The sequence below is a fragment of the Neopsephotus bourkii genome, unplaced genomic scaffold, assembly GCF_033783945.1.
Source record: "Neopsephotus bourkii isolate Nb327-2 ecotype Australia unplaced genomic scaffold, CSIRO-AGI_Nbou_v1 NB_659, whole genome shotgun sequence".
In the NCBI taxonomy this organism is placed as follows: Eukaryota; Metazoa; Chordata; class Aves; order Psittaciformes; family Psittacidae; genus Neopsephotus; species Neopsephotus bourkii.
The window spans coordinates 8,170,058-8,189,504 of record NW_026901158.1 but is presented as its reverse complement, the minus strand read 5'-3'; the positions used below and the strand labels follow the sequence as shown (position 1 = coordinate 8,189,504).

The following is a 19,447-nucleotide window of genomic DNA, read 5'->3' as shown; positions in this document are numbered from 1 at the left end:
GGGAGGAAGGAAGGAGCCTGCAGTCCTTGAATTCCTATGGTCCTATTTGCCTGAGTGAGAGGCTGCTATGGAAGGCTTTACAGGGAAATGCTTTTAGGAAACATGAAGCTTTGTGAGGCCAGGCATCATGTTAACATGATTGCTGGCTCCTTGCAATGCTTCCAGTTTCATCATGTCCCTTCTTGGCCAGTTGGTTTTAATGGGCAGTCAGCAGGCCAAACCATGCCAGAGACACATCCAGTCCTCAAAATACAGGCAGAGATTGTACCTGTGTTTGCTCTTTTGTCATGTCCCCCTCCTTCAACCACACACACACATAGATATGCCCCAGAGGCGGAAAGTCTGTCAGGGAAGTGCAGCACCAGAGTAACACAGGTCTTTCCAGAAAGAATATGAAACCAGCTGAGCATCCCTTCTGGTATGACAGTTGGTTAAGAGCTGCTGTAAGAGTGTGTTTTCCCCCTTCTTTCTGGGCTTACCCTGCAAGGGGTCATTGACTTCCTTGCACTCAGCTTTGCTTTGTGTCACTCAGGCAGAGGGAGGGATAAGACTCCACACTGTACACACTGTATTGCATTTTCAGCCCCTGTATTTGAGGTCTCAGTGCTGTAAAGGCTGCAACCCACACAGACCTCCGAGGCCCCTTCCTGCAGCCCCTCTCCCAGCCCCTGCCAGCCCCCTCCTCCCTCTGCCTGTCCCTTTGAACCTGGAGACATTTCCTTCTTGTGCGGCTCCCTCATTATATCGCAGCCATGCGAAGGGACCACGAGCCTGCTTGTGTTCCCTCCCCGGGGAGGAGAACACGACCTGGATGAGATCACCGCTCTGTAATGATGCCAATTACAGATCATATATCAAAACAATTCCAACCTGCTCCTTTCCGAGAGCGCAAGGAGCGTGGCAGGAGAGTGAGCGGCGAGCCCCGACTCTTAATGTAGAGAGGTGTTTTATCCTCGGGATGAGGTTACCTCCAACATGGCCAGGGTTTTCCAAGGAGAGGAATACCAATTCATCCTTTGGAGAGGAGCATCTCAGTGCTGGAAGCAGGAGAGTCTGCAGCTGCCCACCCACTGGGTGCCTGACAGCCCTTGGTCCTCTTGCAAAGGTGGCTGTCAGGAGGTACCAGTCCCACATGCAAGGCCTGGTTGCCTGATTCTGGGATGGGACCACACATCCATCATGGAAGTGGGGGTCTCATGGGCCAAATCTTCCATAGGAGTGTGACTCTTGCTGGAGAGGAAGAGCTCAGTGAGGGCACAGCCGCCTTTGGCTCTTATCCTCAGCAGATGGGAACATACCACACACTTTGATAGGCTCGCCCAGCACCACCTTTTGGGATCAGGTTGTTGGGTTTTCCTTCTCTTCTTTATCTTTTTGGAATGCTGGTCCATGTCCTTCCAAGAAGCTGTTTTCCTTCCACTCACTTGCAATGGGGCTAGTGTCAATGGACCTCATCCAGCTGGTCCATGGAGCCACTCTCACGTGCACTGGGAAAGCAAAACAAACCCCAAGTCCTCCCCATCTTCCTGGCTCAACAGCCCAGGTCTGCTCTGCTCCCAGTGACTCCTCCATGTGGGAGTACATGAGAAGGCAGAAGCAGGTGGGGGAAATAATAGCATCCAGCCGTGGTCACTATGAATCCCACACACCTTCAGTTATTCCTCAGACACCTAATCTGCCCTTCCAGGCTGAGGTGTGTGTTGAGCCAAAGGTTCAGCTCTCCAAACCAGTGTGGAGATTAATTCCTCCCCCAGCACTGATTGGAGTGCAGAAATCCTAATGACATGTTTGCAGCAGCTGTGCCATTCAGGAGTGATTTTCCAGGGGGGAAATGGTAATGGTCCAACACACTAGGGCTTACGGTTGTGTCACCAGAGGGCTCTGGGATATTGCTGGAGAGTATCGCAGCATGTTTTAATAAAGAAAGGACAGGATTCCCACTGGGCATGACAGTTAATCAGGGAAAAAGCGGGTTTATGTGTGAACAAAGCCATCATTACCTCTCCGTGTACTTCTTATCGACTGTGGACTTAGGTGCTAGCTTGCCTGCAATATCGTTAGGCTTGGGCACGCTCTGCAAGATGATTATTGAAGGTCTGTAAATGTGACAGATCAAACAGTAGGTTTCTGTCATGTCATAGGTGAGATGAGTTCGCCGGCCTCTGCTCAATCAATCCCATTGCTTGAAAGAGCAGTTGAAATGGAAAAACCTTCACATTTCCTTGATGATCTGAAAGTGCAAAACCTGACCCCCTTCTTGGAGTTAATAGCCTCAGATATGCAGCTCATACATAAAGGCCTTGGAATATCTGCCACCCCCACGATCTGCTGAGGTGCAGGGCTGTACTCAGCATTTCGTGTGTGCCTAGAAGATATGTGATAGTTCTGGTTGACTGCTAATTGCAAGTTAGGAAAAACGAGCTGTAATCCTGTCCTTCAGCTGGAGGGATGCTGAAAGGGTCAGGAGCTGCTTGCTTTATCCTTTAGCTTTATCCTCACTGCGTTTCCTGCAGGCACGGAGTGTACCACCTCATGTCTGGATCACAGTCACGAGCCCATCCTCCTGCGTGTGAACGAGACCGTGCAAGACATCCAGCACTGGATGAACCCTCAAAGAGTGAAGGTCAGTGCCTGGCAATTTCACCACCTACATCCGTTGTTGTGTGTTGACGTGCAGGGAGTGAACAGCATTACCTGTGGTTCATTCAGCAAGGGGAATACAGGGGGAATTCTGCCCTTTAGAAAAGAGTTCCTGATTTTTGTTGTGTCTTTACATGGTGTTCCAGTAATGTTGTGGCTTCCTCTCCAAGTTGCTTTCCATGTATGATTTCCCAATGAAAGTCAGTTCAAGGTAAAGGCCCCAAATCAGTGTGCTCACATCCACCTGGCACCTACAGTGGGTCTGATCTGGAAACGTGATTCATGACACAGGAAGACAGACAGAGAAAGGGCACTGGCCAGGTTTTATTTGCTTCCTCACATGCAGTGTTTTGCTTTCCTTGGGTGGCAGGGCTGGATTTTTCTGCACTGCTTTTGGATGACAAAAGAAGCTGATACAGAGGGTATTTCATTTCCCGAACCAGCAGAGCTGGCTGAGTCCTTCCCCCCACCACTTCGCCCGCATTCAAGAGATGCCTGCTCAGCACAGCCCCGTCCAGAGGTCACCACTTCTTCCTCCTGCCTGCAGCAAGCACTCAGGCAGCATTAACCACTCATGGCACACCATCCTGTGTGTCCTCCAGGTCTACCCTGATGGGGACATGCACACCAGTGCCTTGCACACCCTATACACACAAGCCACCTGAAGCAAAGAGCTGTTTGGTTTTGTGCCTACACTTGGATACCTGTGGGAGACAATTGGATACTGATGGGAGACGCTGGGGGACACACTCATCCACCTCCTCTTAAACCCCCGTCCTGCCATCTACGCAAATGTGCCCTCATGCCCCAAAAATGCATGTAACCAGCACTTGTGCCTGCATGGTGTAGATGTTTATCTGGCCATGCCCAAGTGCCTGTCAGGAGACACCAGCACATCCCATGTCACCAGGGTGCAGGTTGCTGGTGGTGCTTGAGCAAACACTTGCTGGCTTTCATATACTTGGCCCTGTCTTTACAAGAGTCTGTTTTATACACTGGAACTCTCCGTTTAGGAGGCGAACAAGCAGCCAGCACAGCCCCAGCATGTTTTGAGCAGCTTTGACAGTCTATTTGCTTCTCTACATGCCTAAGTATGTACCCAGGGGTTGGGAGTTTTGAAATCTGGCCTTGGCTGTGGATCGTGAGCTGCTCTGAAAAATAACCACTTTATACTTCCCTGTTTCACACAGAGCAATAGAATAAATCCTGGAAAGCAGTGGGGAACCTAAGTCCAGAGAACAGAACAAGTTTGCAGTGTCCTTCCCAGCTTCCCATTCACTCCAGATGCCGAGATTATATTATTGCCTAAGCCTAGGCTTTGCCAAGTTCCAGGCATGAAGCATAAAGAAAACCCCTATCTCTGTATTCGGGGCAATTTCTCACTGGTCCTTTCCCGAGTGCTAGGCTTTAAAGTGGTTTTGTAATTCATGGTGAAATAAAGTGACAGCTTCCCTCCTGTTCTCTGCTGTGCTCCCTCGTTTATTGATGCGGGTGCGCAGAGGGAGCTGTAACGAGTTTTATACCTGCAGGTCTCTGGAGGGCTCATTAGGCAGCAGGGAAAACATAGAGTAGTAAAGGGGGAGATGAGGGGAGTGAGGGATGGAGGAGAAATCACGCTTTCCAAGAGTACAATGGTAAATAAGACCTTTCTTGCCCTGATGGCAAGGATCTTGCAAGACCTTTAGGCTGTGAGCAAAGTCTCACCCCACAAACAATTTGTAACTAGAGGGTGGGATTTGGGGTTGAAAACTTGTGTTGGGAGCTGGAGGGAAACCTTTAGGAGACAAGTGGGATGGCGCTGAGACATGATGGAAGGGATATTTTGGTAGCTGTTTATCATCCATCTTCTTCAACTCGTCAGATAAGGGGATGTCACCCACGGGGAGTGGTACCTCATGGGGGAAATGCTGCTGCTGGTGGGACTCGGGAGACCCCCTTGAGAGACAGGACTGAGATGCCTTAGGGGAAGGTCCCCATGGCAATGTGTTATATACCAGTAATGATAGGTGTCTCTGTTTATGGTCAGTGACAGCTTGCTGCTGTGCCATACAAGTCGAGGGAGCAGCTGGTTGCATTTACACGGCAGGTCTGTGTGGATCTCCAAGTACTTGAATGACACAAAGGAAACACTTCTAGTGGTTTAATTCAGGCACAAGTAATGTACAAATGAGAAACAGATAAAGGCAGAACCAACCTGTGGAGCTTACCTTTGAGAGGACAGGCTCAGATAAAACCCAAGGAAATAGAACAGCATCTGTGTGTAGCTGCTCAGGCAATAGCTGTTATGGAAGCAAATAGGGAAGAAGGAACCGTCTCTCCTCTGGGGGCTGTTTAGAGCAGAGCTGTGCAAATCACTTGCTTTTTCGGTTCACTCGAAGTTGTGTCAGATGAAGAAACAAAATGTTTTCTCTTTAATCAGAGGGTCTGGTTTGTTGTTGTGATTTTTTAGTGAACCGAAAAATGGGAGGAAAAACAGTGTTGGTTTGAACAGAACGTGGCAGTTCATTTCCAAGGGCTTTGGAAAAGCTTTTGTTTAATGGAAATGACAAAGAAAAAATAATTAGGAATTAAATGTCCTCTCAAAGGAACAACAACAACAGATACTTCATTCTGAAGAACGTCTGACAAACACATACAACACTCTTTGTCAGAATTGGTTCAGGCCGAGTTGCGTTGCTGGATCTGAAGGAGTTTGCTGAAATCAGTGTACGTTGGCAGTGTCTTCTCAATCAGTGCTTTCAGCAGGAGAAAATAACCACCTGAAATCTTGTGGGTGTCTGTGCTTCTGCTGGAGGCTGTCTTCAGAGCAACCACTGCTGTTCCCATGATTTCCCATTAACCAAGGGGCAGTGAGCTGTTGAAGACACCTATAGATAGAGCTGCCAGGACTGACTGTTCAGGCAGTGGAGAGAAAAAAAAGAAACATCTCACAAAGACAGCTTGACAGCCCTTTCCTATTGACTGCAGAGGAACAGGGCAGGCACTTAATTTCTTAGGTTGTCTGAAGTTGGGTCCTTGCCTTTGTGCTGAGCAGGAACAGGCCAAACACTGCACAAGCATGTGTGTGCCTGGGATGACCTGCAGAGGGTTGGCATGCTGTAGCTCTGCCTACCAGCAGGGCTGAATGTGGCCATGGCTCCTCCACACTCCTGGGACACTGCACTACTGATGGTGATGTGTTTTCCCACATGCACTGCAAGCCCTGGGATTTCTGGATGCCCATTAATAGGATTTCTCCTTAAATCCCCTCTGTTCATTAAAGCTTTGCATTTTTCCTCCTTCCTTTCCTTCTCCCCTTTCTGTGACTGTTGGGCTCAATTTGCAGGCAGGGAAACTGAGTCATGGAGCGGTGGAATGACTTACTGCAGCGGCTTAGCTCCTGGCGTGTCAGGAGTTCCCACCCTGTCTGGAGCTACAAGAGGAAACAGCCACAAAGCTCTATGTCTCTTCTCTCTTGGCAGCAGTAGCCGATCCCCTCACCACCACCACTCGGTTGTCATGTTCATTTAGTGGCTGAGGAGAGAGTTAGCTGAGACCAGTAGATACCAGTCACTGTGCATAAGCCCTGGGGGACACTTGACCCATCTAAGGTGGAGGAGAGCTCTCCACCAGCCTCTCTTGGGGAAACCCAATCCCCTCCACAGCCCGCAAATGGTTGACATCATTGTGTTAGTCCCACCATGGGAGGGAAGCGCTGTGACCGGAGGCACTAGGTCTTCCCTCACAAGGAGTAAATGACAGCTTGATTTGCTTTCTTGGCTCTTTGTTACCTACTGTGGGAGCGCATCCTGGCTTCCTCTCCCCTCGCAGCAGATGGAGTCACAGCCAGCAAACCACAGATGTGGCTGGATGGCGTTTCTGGGATGGGGACACGACCAAAGTCAATAGACCTGACTGCACAGCGTGGCCGATGCAGCTGCTGAGCTGCAGAAGCCGATGCACAAGGGGAGCTGGGGCCATGAGGGTAGCAGATGTCACCACAGTGGCAGCAAGGGGAAGGGATGGGGCTGGCAGAGGAAGTGGCCAGATGGGCTTTATTCCCTGTGCACCTCCTGGCACTTGTCGGATGTGGTCCTTCCATCCATCTCCTTCCATCCAGCATCCTTTGTTGACCTTGTGAGGTCAGCTTCCTTTCTGTGTGCACTGATGCCATCAGATCCTGGTCATGTCCCTCACAAGTGCCACCTGTACCCTTCCTTGCTGGCTCTGTATACGTTTATTTGTCTCAGGTACCCCATTCAGCACCCTATGGCACCTTGTATGCCTGTTTGCACTGCAAGAGACAGGAGCAATGCCCAATAACTCAAATCATCCCCAGTTTCTCAGTTTCCCAGCCCAGTCTCTCCCTCTACCCACACCCTTTCCCATCCTGTTGCACTGCACACACTGCAGAAGCAGCCTGAGAGTACAAACAGGCTTGGTGGAAGGAGTTCAGGGTTTAGAAAGCCAGCAAGAGGAGCTGGGACCATGGCCATTCCCTGAGCATACTCTGCTTCCAGCTCCATTAATTAGCATGAAGTTAGCAGGATTGAATTCAGCTGGAATAGCTCTAATGATCTCCATTAGCAAAGCATCACCCAAGGAGAATGCAAAGTAACTGGGACTAAGCTGGTGGCAGGTACCACTGAAGAGCAACATGAATGTCCCACTGATCCAGTGGTTAATCCAGCATGAGGTCAGTTGGCTTTCCTGTGCTATGGAGAGCAATTTAGCATTCACATTCGCTGAGGGATGTCCAGCCTAGGGCTGTGCAGCCCTAGGGATTGAGGATAATCTTAAACAAGAGCACTGTCCTAGCACAAGACTTCACTTTCCATCGATTCCTCTAAGGGAGGGTGCTGGAGTTTTAATACTGGGAGGGCATGGAAAGTAGTCAGTGCATCTTCTGTAAGGGATTGCTGGAAACCTCCTCTCTTCAGAGCCTGTTTCAGTGCTACCCAGCTGCTTTTGTTAACTCCACGTGCTCACACACATTCACACATATTGAGAGGATCTGTAAATATTGATGCTTCTTACCAGGGGAATGTGAGATGCTCTTTGGAAGTGCACTTCTTATTGCCTGCCTGGCCTTGGATACGGGAGGCAACCGCCTGAGTTTTTCCACTTTGTTTTAATTCCTGGTTTCAAATGCTCTTGAACTGCTTCCTTTACTCTTCCCCCCTCCCTGCCTGTTGACTTGCCTTGTTTATTTTGAAACCTAGAAAAGTTTCCTTTCTTTTCCCTGTGAAGTGCAATAAACAGAAGAGGAGGGGGGGAAAATCAGACTAAAGCCTTCACCATTTGTGGCAGGCAACAGCCTGGAAATCTCCAGCTGTCTGTCAGGAGCGTGCTGGGGGAAGGTCTGACACTGCAGGGCCCCCGCACCTTGCAGCCTGCTTCCCAAGGGATAAACAACATCCTCCCCCCATTCCCGGCTGCTTCTCCACTCACACAGACGGGCCCTGTTGCAAGGCAGGTGGGGCAAGCCGGGCTTGACTAATAGTGGAAAATCCAAGAGCATCGGAAAGATAAACAGCCCCAGTCAGATAGTATAAAAGTCCTTTCTCTAACCCACGCCAGGTAAGCCTCAAATGACAGAAACTGTAAAAACATGCTGAGGTTCCCCTGCAGATGGATTAAATTAGCCCTCAAATAAACAGGGCAAGGGATGGCTTGTGCGTCAGGTCTTCCCAAATGTTAATCCCTTTCCTTCCCCAGGCCTCCATCCAACCCTGACCCCTGGCTTTGGGTGAGCACCTATGTGTTCATCTTGCCCAGGTGGACACTGTAGTGTTCCATCTGTGGATGATAACCCAAAATGAACCTGTGACGATATCCTGGTGAATGGATGGGAGTCCTCTCTCCTAGACCTCATTGGTATAGAATCACCAGGTCCGCTGTCACGCCAAACTTTTCACCCACTCTTAAAATCCAGTTTTCCATGTCTAAAGGCAAACAGTGGCTACCTGGGGTATGCAGTCATTTCAGTAGGTTGGCCACAATTTTAACCGCACACTAAGCACTCCAACTTTCTTCTTCTAGAAGATCTATAAAGAGAGTTTATACAGGAATGATAAAGCTCATGAAATGTAGCAGATGATGCTGTCCTATCTGGAAGTTATTCTGAAGGTGTGTAGTGGGAGGTGCTTTTATTTAAGATGGTGCGAAAATGTATCTGAAAGTTGACCTTTAGCTGTTTCCATCTTCAGGAAGCACAGGTCTGATGGGTGAAGGAGAGCAAGGCTTTGCAGCACCAAAGAATCCAAAGAAATCCCCTCCTACCCAAGAGCATGACAACGAACCTGTGCCTTTGCCTTTCGCTGCCACGTTCCCCCACCATGAGTGAAATATTGGACATGACATTTTCAGAGAACCTTAAATATTATTTTAATCTCGAATGTTCTGTTATTGCAAGTGTCAAGTCCAACACTTCTTGTAAATACCTGGAGGACAGCCAGGTCCTGAGAACACAAGAGGTGTTAGGAACTGAACTTCATTGGTTAAGTAGAGGAGAGCCATAGGAGCCAGCGCACTGGTTTTCTGTACACTGATTTCTTTGTCTTAACCTGTTGGGTTTTTTTCTTCTTCCTTCCAGAGTGTTGTCTGCACGGCGGGACTCAAGTGGTACCCTCACCCTTCCCTGATCCATTGTGTCAAAGGCTGCGAGGTGAGCTTTCATGTTAGCTTAGGTGGTCCATGCTTGCTCTCCCAAACGTTCTGGTAGCCCTCACTGCAGACACATGGTCTGTAAATGCTGGTTTACAAGTGGGACAAACAGGCTTTTGCCCTGACTATGTCAGATTGTGGTTGCCTGCATTAGTTTGTACACTCAGTGGTGAAATTGGTGGTTTCCCTAGAGCCGATGGTTGGGTGACTCTCATGGGAGTTAAATGATCAAGGAGCTCAACAACACTGGTAGACCATCAAAATTACCCAGGATCAGGGAATTTCTGGGAAGTTGCAAAAACCTTCAGATGTTTTTCCTTGATTTTGACATCCTATTCTTCCCATGCCCATTTAGGCTTTGAGCATTGGTGATGCCACTGGGTGAATAGTGAGCAAATCACACAACCCTCCACTGTGCACTTCTATCTGAAACAGAAAAAGTCCCAGGCAAATGCAGTTACATTTGAGCTGTGATACAATTTGAGAGTCTTGTGTGTTATCTGAAAAAAGCAATTATATTGAAGGATGTTGTTTCTGCTGGTAATAAAAAAGTGAGAAGTGTTAAGATGCTTCCAGCAGTTAAATGGGGCTAGAGCATCTCTCGCTGGGTCATGGTGCTCATGCGGTTTCCATCATGCCCTTGAGTATCTCACCCATGTCAAGAAGTCAAATCATAGAATAGTTAGGGCTGGGAAGAACCTTAAGATCATCTATTTCAACACCTTGCAGTACATCTGTGAGGCTGGGAAGCTTCATGTCCATTGTAGAAGTGGGGTAGCTCATAAGCAGAGGGGTAGATGGCTGCTTCAGTTCCATGGGCAGTGGAAGAGCTGTGTCTCCCACCTCCTGACTTTCTGCAGCACTGACTGTGTTCTCAGCACCCAGTAACCCAATTTTACAAGCGCTTTAAAGTTATTTGCCTGGAGTGGAAGAACATGGCACAGAATTCCTAAATTCGACACAAAACTCTAGACCACATTGCTGCGCGACGTGATTTGTCTTGAAGTGAAAGACAGGTTTCCTTCGCATACAAATGTTGGGCCCAAGAGGGTAATAGCTCTCCAACAATGTAATAGTTTCTGTCGAGTTGTTCCCTAAATGAAAAGCATTCTGCTGTCAGTGCTTTGAATGTCATAAGCCATCTCACGCATTGCATTCATGCAGGCTGGCTAGGTGCCCCTATTCTCCAAAGAGAGCTAAAATAACATCCAGCAACCATTAAGAAATGCCATTCAGGTGCTGATGCACCACTGGGTAGCCATTCTCCTGCTGGTTAAGGATAGTTGTTACTGAGGCAAAGTTTGCAATGATGTAATAATTTACCAGAAGCCATTATTACTGACATGCTTTTTCTCAGCATTTTCTTCCCTTCCATCATTGTTAATTGCCAGACCCCACTGCATCAATAGGAACTTTCTTCTTTTCATCATTCATTCAGCAGTGTCACTGCATCCCAATCTATCATCTTGGAAGGCTTTGCCCAGACAATTGATAATGGCTTCTAGCATCATTTTTAGAGCCTGATGCTTCCAGGAGCCACGAACGGGCCAGAGCTTGTTCTCTGGCATTGAAATACCATATTCATCAAGCCTTTTATTCATGACTATGGAAATAGGGACTAATAAGCCAGTAGGTCAATTATACTGGGCCATTAAGCTGATACAATCTCTTATGTATTAATATCCTCGGCATTAGGGAGGGTTCCTTGAACAGAAGGCTGTAAGCGGGGCATTACTTTACTCTTGGTCACACTGGTAACCCAGACTCCTTCTGCAATGTGATTTTTTGTCGCTCCCTAGTGGCAGGAATAAAGGGTTTTGAGTGAGCCCCGTACTCCTCGGCAGCTAATTTGGTTGTTTCAGTAGAAAACCAGCCCCTCTGGACTACCCGTATAGTCCTCCAAAAGTATAGGAACACTGTGATAGGCATGAAGCCCTATAAAGATTTCACCCTTCACAGCCTCCAAGGTCTCCCAAATGAGGATTTTGGTACCACAGCAGAATAGATGCTATTTGTGCCATTCTTCTCCTCCAAAGGACTCACTCGCCTACTCTGTGCCAGTGAAAGGCAAATTTTTCCACATATTTCTTTTACTGATTTTTCCAGTGTTCATAGGTGTAGGATATAGGCATGGAAAATTAAAGTCAAGCCTTTCTTGACAAGCAGGCAGAGCCAGGCAATACAAGGGGAACATGGAGAAACCTACGCAATTTCCTGGGAGGTTGGACAAAGTTTGTATTTTTGACTATGACCAGATTGGCATAAAAATATCTCTCCATTTACTTATAAATCATTTCCTTTTAACTCTTAGCAGATGAATTAAATTGGAAGGATGTTTGCAAGTCAAAGTCTTTGCCTGTGTAAAGAAGTCAATCTCTGTGGAAGTCACAGTGGAGTTAAGCCAGATTATAAGGATAGGAGCCTCACCCTGTAACTCTAAATTCTTGGTCAGCATCTGTAGTATTTGCACGTAGCTAAACAAGTGACAAGCAATGAGTCTGTCCCCTCCTGGTAGTCCTGCTGTGGTCCATCATTGCCTGGGTTTCATATACCCCAATAGGAATACTTAAACCTGCAAAACATGAGCAGCAATAGCATGCATTTATACACCACTGCAGAGGGTCCGTTGCTCTACTGATGAGCACAGGCATGGCTCTGTCTGGGGAGAGCCATGGTTCTCATGGCTGGTTCTTCAGGTATCTATCATAAGGAAGACTTTGGTACCGCAATTGCTTCAGAATCCTCCCAGGAAGCCTCCAAAAAGCTCCCCACCTGCTCTGCAATGATGCCTTCTTGTAGGAAAAGTCCCTGGTGTGCTTTTCTCAGTGCAGCATAAATGAATTTTCCAAAGAGCAGATAAAATGTGAATAGCCCCATGAGCCCGTGCATGTAAGACGTATTACAGGTATGACTGTGCTCTCTGCTGAGCATCTGCTTCTCTGAGCTTTCATTGCTTCCTGGGATTCTCATACCTGGCAAAGGCCTTTTTGAGCATCAGGCACAGTTTTGACATCCAGGAAAGACTTCTGTACTCACTGACGAAGAGGGCTTCAAGCCTTTTTGTTAGAACTGTGATTATCATTCAGGTCCTGTGCAGCACACAGACCTAGTGATCACCTTGCACAGACTAGTGACCACATTTTCGTTTCCAAAGTGATTTATGAATTTTACTTAATAGCTCTCCACAACATCCCTCTGAATGACGGCCATTATCCCAGCTCTGAGCTGTGGAGCAGAGGAAGATGACGTGTCATGGCCGAGGTCACGCTGGGTTACTGGTGGTCAGAGAATGAGAACACATGGTCCCTGCGCTGAGCTCAGACCACTTCCATTTCTCTTTGTGATACGTTTTGTGCCCTCATTGCTGACACATGTTGCATAGTTAGGAGAACTGTGGTGCAAAGTACAGCTATTAAAAGCAAGCCAGTTTTGCTGCTATACATAACCTTCTTCCTATCCCACATAGTTTTGGAAGGTTAGCTTAAAATTATCAAAAGGTGCCACAATTTCAGATGCCTTGATGCTGTCTCTGGGCCTAGTCACATTAATATTCCTGAAGCATCATCTTATGTGGGATGTGAAAAGCCAACAAGGGCTCATTTCCCTTCCATCTAGTGTCCTTTTTTTCCTCTCTGTCTGCTTTGAAGGGAGAGGGAAATAATTCTCTCTTGCTTTTCAGGGCAGTTGGTAATGTCACAAACTCTATAGCTCCTTCAAGTTGCTCGTTTTCCTTCTGACATACTGTTGCACGGTTTATTCACGTCCACGCTCTCAGCCTTTTTCTGCTTTTTCCTTTTCAGCCTTTCATGGGGGACAACTACTGTGACTCCATCAACAACCGAGCCTTCTGCAACTATGATGGTGGGGACTGCTGCGCCTCAACAGTGAAGACCAAAAAGGTAGGGATGCCCTTCCTTTTTTTCACTGGGAATTCCTTCCTGAGCACTGCTTTGTGCTTGGAAAAGAATTATTTTTGCTAGAAAAAAGGAGATCCAAGGTCTCAGAAGGACCTTCAGTCCAGGCATCAGCTCATAGGCACTGGGTTTTTGGTTCATTTTGAAATCCTCTCTTGAAATACATGTGTGTTTCTTATCATAACCCACCTTATACCTGTGCAAGGCAGGTTCTGCAATACTCGGTGGCATTCATTCATTCTTACTATAAATAAACCTTAGCTTCTCTAGAGACAAAGGATGGCTCCCTCCAAAACCCTGGCACATACCCATCAGCAAAGCTATACCTACTGCTCAGGAGCCCTTCATACAGAAACACTGACAAAGGTATATTTGCCTGTCCTGATATCCACTCTCAATGCTCAAAATGGAAACTAAAGGTTAGGAGTCATTAGGAAAAGAACAGAGAGCAAAATGAAAGCATCATTGTAGGTCTGTACTTTGATGTCTATGTACCCGCATGCACATGGCTCACTGTTGACCATCCCATCTCCTAAAGGACAGAGTGGGACAGAGAATCGTGTGGAGCAGGGCAGCAGGGCCGAGCAGAGATGTGTAATTTGCATTTGAATGATGGGATGCATTGCCACTAAGTCACTAAGAACAAAATTGTATCTGAAATCAAAAAGAGAACAGGTATATTTGTGGAGGTTACCTCCTTCAGTGGCCATTAAATCATCTGATCTGGATGTGGTTTGTGGCTCAGGACTATCTAAACCATTGACTGCTTTAGCCTGGGGAAGGATCCCTCCATATATCCTTTGCTTTTGTGCTTCTTTAACACCCCTTTCTGGCTACTGTTAGAGGCAGTGACTGAAGCAGTGGAAGTCTGTAGTCTGAAGCAATTCAACATTTCATGTGTTTTTAAGCAGGATAGATTTTAAACTTGTTTCCCAAAGAAAGGAAAGAAAAGCTTAGCTCCTGTCGTGTGAGATTTTTACCTTGTCTTCAAGACTTGAGTGTGCATCAGAGTTACAATCCAGCTATGTTAAGTATGTGATATACATGGCTAACACTTCAAATCTTCAGGGAGCTTGGGCTCAGCAGACATCATTCATTTCACTTATCTGAGGAAGAAGCTCCACTCTACCACAGCTGTGGGAATGAAGATGTCTCTGCAGGGAACGGTCCTATCTAAGACAGCTTTAGCCAGAAGCTTCTTTTCCTTGGTTCCACCAAAGATCTCTTACCAGTGGAGTTCTGTGGGCTATCTCTGGCCTATGTGGGAACACTGGGGTAGGGAAGTGGACATGTCTTCCAAGTGGAAGGAGTTCATTTCTCCACTGGGGAAGAAGTAGTTTTCCTAAGCATGCCTTTTTTGACAGATTTCCCTTGTATTATTGTGTTTCTTTCGCAAGCCACGTGCTGGGAGAATCAGAGGCAGGTGAGCTTCTGTGTTCCCCAAGGATGGAGTAGAGCATGGAGACACCATAGAGGGCTCCCTGCTGAATCCACCACTGCAGAGATGAGCAGGGTGACAGACAGCAAACTGTCTTCAGTGCCATCTCCAAGAAGAGATTCCCATCTCTGGCTGCTTCTCCACCTCCTTGGGAGGAGCAGCCCAAGGGCAAGCTCAGCTTGCTCACTGACCTCACAGGCCCACCAGCTAGGAGGGCAGAGCTGGAAGTGGCTGGTAGCTCAGCATGGGTAGGTCTTCTCCTCCAACAACAGCCTGCCTGGGAAACTTTATCTCGTTGCCTTCAGGCTTGAGGATGAAAAAGCCCAAGAGGTGCCAGAGGAATGGAACTGAGGTGGCTGGGATGGGACCGACACAAACCAGCCCCATCAAGACAAGAGCTGAGGGCACAGTGTATCGCCGGGGTGGGGATGGGACTGAAACACGAGAGATGTGAGTGCCGAACTGATGGGGAAATTGATAGGATTAAGGTTTGGAATAATTTATTACTGGGCAGGGAATTGAGACAGAGTGGGATCTGTACAGAGTTATGAGCACTTACCAGCCAGGCGAGTCACTCTCAAAGTATCTGGCTGCTTCACTGCCACCCAGAAACCAAGTGACCACCCAAGAGGGGGGAAACACTTTGTAGCCCACTTGGTTACTGGTTTCTGTGTTAAACATGCCCAGTGCAAAGGGCAAGTGGTTCAGAGACAGGCAGCTGGTCACACATCTGATGGGTTTCCTCATAGAGAGGGAGCTTTTGGAGGTAAGTCTTAGGTCTTCTTTGACTGACTCCACTGGGAGCTGTATCCCTGTGACCAGGGGAAATGGAGTGACCCTATGTTGTCCTTTAGAAACACCCATCCTAGGGATCACATGGGTTGAGGGCTGAACCACAGAGCCCATCGCTTCAACTTCCCAAATCTCTCTCCCAAAATACCTAACAACATCCCAGGAACTGAACAAAGCTCTCTGGAGAAGCGAGAAAACCACCTACTCCTCAGACCTTCCATGCCAAAAACAAGATGCTAAGTCCCAGTTTATTACATTTATAGGGTAAAGGGGGGAATAATAACCCAAGCAGGGTCAGAGCCGAAGAGGCAGCACCTCTTTGCCTGCGAAGCGGCCGCCGCCACCTGCGGCAGCAGCCCTGGGGCTCGGCTCTGCGAGTGATTTTCCCGTCTGAGGCCTTTGACTGAGACCAGATTTCAGGCCAGGCTGTTCAAATACAGCCCTCCCTTTGAAGAGGTTTATGAGTGGAGTGTTACAGGAGATATTCCAAAGGGAAAAACAATGAAAGGTGAGAGAAAAGGGAGCTGAATAAAAATACTCCGCATACCAAATCCTTCCAGCACAGTTTGCCACCTACTTAAAAAGGCACAGTTTTAAAATACACGTTGGGTGTAAAAGCCAAAAACCTGGAGGAGACGTAGGGAGGGGCGAGTCCAGCTCTCTTAATTCCAATACCAGATGAGGATGTATTTTCATTCGGTTGTAGAAAGAGCGAGACACATGAAAGAGCCTGCTTTGCTCCTTTCCTTTCAGGGTTACATACTATGTGGCAGATGTGTCAGTCTTTTAAAGCCCCTGCAAGTTTACCCATAAATGTCTAACATTTATGCAACACCTGTTTTTCTCCCAAAATGTCACAGGACATTTTACAAGCTTGAGATTTATCATCTTTTCACCATTGCAGCCATTGCCGAGGTGACACATGGTTCACATTTAAACAGAACATAGCAACTCCGCACATTATTTTAGGAAAGGGCTGAAGATTAACATTGCATCATGTGAAGATTCAGGAGTCAAGTAAAAGCTGGTTGCAGATCTTTAATGTCCGCGAACTGTCAAGACTGAGTTTCACTGCAATCCCACCACCCTTCCAAACGCACTCTCAGCTGCACACAATGTTGTGAACCAGGCTGCGTGAAAGCAAAATTACTCCTCAACCCATATTCGCTTTCATGCTGAGCCTCCTTATTCCATGTGAGATTGTGCACGCTCCTGTTTTGTTGCCCTGAAAATGCACCGGGGACTTGCATGAGGCAGTTGCTTAGGCCATGTTTTCCCTTTGCATTTGAGCATTAGCAGCAAATGACCTTGTGCATTTCTGCAGTGAGAGGGGAACAGAGCGGTGTGACTTATCTGACCAGCCCCCGACTAATCAGCACTGCTGCTTAGATAGGGAATAATGAGTATTTGCCCTGTGCTATTCACAATCGGGCTAGGGAGCTTAAAAGAAATCATTAAAGCTCTCTTTTGAATGCTACAAATGGCAGCGAATAAATTCACTTATATTCAGGGCATAAATTGGAGGCAGCCTCAGCCAGCAACCGGGAAAAAGAGACATTCATCAGCTTAATTATTTGTTGGGTGTTAATTGATCAGCATCCCCCTGCAGCGGGAGGGAAGCCAGGGCTGGCCCAGGGACAAGTGCCACCCAAGGAAGCAGGGACATGGGTCCTGCAGTGCCTCATGGGGCAGGTGGGGAGCGTGGGGCCAGTGTTTGGGTTTGCAGATGTGGCAGGGGACTGGGCTGCGCTGCTCACAGCTTGCCCTATGCGTGACCCAGGAGCAGCTTTGAGAGACAGGAAGGCCATTGCCAGCCAACCTCCAAGGGAGAGAAAGCTTCTGTTGTGTATCTGGAGGGGATAAAGTCTTCCGTGAAGGACAAAGCAAAATCCCATCTCCTTTTAATCTTCCTACCCTCCTGACCCAGCGCAGGTTGCCAGCTCCCTTCTGCCTGGCTGTTCTAGGAAGCTGCTTCTTGCTTTGTATCCTGCCACAGATAAAAGAAGATGATGTTTTTTAAAACATTAAATACGTGGCACTGCTAAAGTGGGAAAAATAAATAACTTAGGCATAACCAGCTCTCTCTGGGCTGGCGGCTGCCTGTGAGCTGCTCCTGGGGAGAGAGGCTATGGCTATTTCCTTCTGATTCATGTCAGGAAATCTCTCCAGTCACCGTTCTTCTTAACTTCTTTTCTCTTCTCATTCCCTTTTACAAGTTTTCCCTGGACAAAGCTGTCTAGAAAAGCCTTGCAGAAATGGAAATGTCTCTCTTTAGGCCCTGCTCACGTACGTTGTTCCAGGCTTTAAGCAAATCACAGATTTGCTTAAAATCTGATCCCTGCAGATTTAAACCCAAGAATTTTACTGGTTTAAAATTCCTCCAACTTAAGCCATTTGAAAAGGTGAACTTTCATCTGTCTTTCCTCTCTGCCTCCCCTTTTCATCACGGAAGGGGTAAACCTACAGCTCCCATGAGAAAAAACTGTCTCAGTCAGTTATCACCCAGGTTTTCCCTCAACCACTTTGCCCCATAGCACTTAGAAAAGAGAAAGAAAAATCATCCCACCCCTTGAGTCTCTTGACATTTCTGTCCAACACCTTGGAGAGGAAAACCAGCAAGTGCCTCAGCGGAAAACAAATGAGGACTTGCGGTAGATAGAAGACCGTGTGGGATTCATCCCAAGCTTTGCTTATCTAAAAGATAGGCAAGTTATCAAAACCTCTTCAGAGACTTTATGGCCGAGAATTCAAGGCCTAAAGAAAGGAGCTTTGAACTAAGGGGCTGCTGCTGGCTCCAGCAGGGATTTCCCAAGACTGTCCCTGTCTCTTCAGAAAGGGGGGTCTGTTACACTCCTATCCCAAGAACAGAAATAGCCACTTCTTGGTATTTTGGAGATACAAGCACCTTTTCCAAGGTCTCTAACAGCAACACAGACCTGACTTGGGGAATCTCAGAACTTGCTCCATTGGCAGAACATGGTTTTGAGGCAGTTGGTGCAATTAGCAGCCTAAATGACTACCTTGCCTGAAGAAATTCTGCTTATCCAGAATTGATGATACTGCTCCCAACAACTTGAATGTCCCCAGCTGGGTGTGTTTGTCAGCTCTATAATTAGCTGGTGAGATACAATGAATGGTGGGTGAGAAACAGAGGAAGGAAGGATGCAATGTGGAGTGTTGCTTCATGCCTCTGGAAGCACTGCTACATGCTCCAAGCACGCTGGGTCACCCAGGCCTGTGGGTGAACTCAATTCCCCATGAGCTGCTGGTTGCAGCCTCAGTGGCTCGCTGTTTGCCATGTGAGGAGTGTTTTCAGTCATGGTTGGTTGGTATGGGAGCTTATTTTGGGGCTCAGAGCTATTGGTTTCATAATCGTTCAGGGAGACTTTCCAGGCGGTGATAAATTAAAAGCAGCGATGGTAGTAGCACATGTTGCCTATCCTGCGAGAACGTTCTTGGCTTCAAAGGACATGGGGCTTCCCACAACATACAGCATTCCCAGGGGATTGTGCTAGTAGAGGGTGTTTGCTTTGCTATCCAACCTCACTTCATTAGCAAGTGTTACAAGAACCAGCGAACAAACCTTCCCTGCTCCATCGCCAGTTATTTGGCCTCTGGGTGGTCTGGCTCCTATTAAATCTTTGGTGATTATTTAGACTAATTACATTCATGTTTGCACAATCAGTAGCACGAGGGTAGGAAGCGCAGCTGATTGCTGAGCAACTGAGCTCCGTGTGGTTTGGCACCCGGGCTCCCTCGCTGCGGGCAGGCAGGGATGCGGGGATCCATGCGGGCAGGGCTTTCCTGGGAATCCCTGCTGGCTTTGGGCCACCCTGCTTCCACCAGTTCTGGTGAGGCTGCTCCCAATTCACACCCGATAGAGACAGAGGAAGATCTGTTGGGTTCAGCTGAGCTGTGTCTTGTTCCACCACATTTGCTGGCTTCAATGGGTGGAAGCCTGGTTTATGGTGGGGCAGTGAATTAAAGTTCAAGCCTTCAAGACTGTTTGTGCTGCAGA

General features: G+C 47.7%; 1 protein-coding gene across 2 annotated transcripts in view; it reads left to right on the top strand.

Annotated features, from left to right (window-relative positions):
- The window catches only part of PAPPA (pappalysin 1), a 368,516-nt gene that overhangs the window by 335,879 nt on the left and 13,190 nt on the right, over window positions 1-19,447 (top strand). For both annotated transcript variants that reach the window (XM_061352951.1, XM_061352950.1), the window contains exons 19-21: window positions 2,514-2,623; window positions 9,215-9,286; window positions 13,086-13,184. In XM_061352951.1, the coding sequence (XP_061208935.1) occupies window positions 2,514-2,623; window positions 9,215-9,286; window positions 13,086-13,184 (281 nt within the window). The remainder of the gene's footprint in view (window positions 1-2,513; window positions 2,624-9,214; window positions 9,287-13,085; window positions 13,185-19,447) is intronic.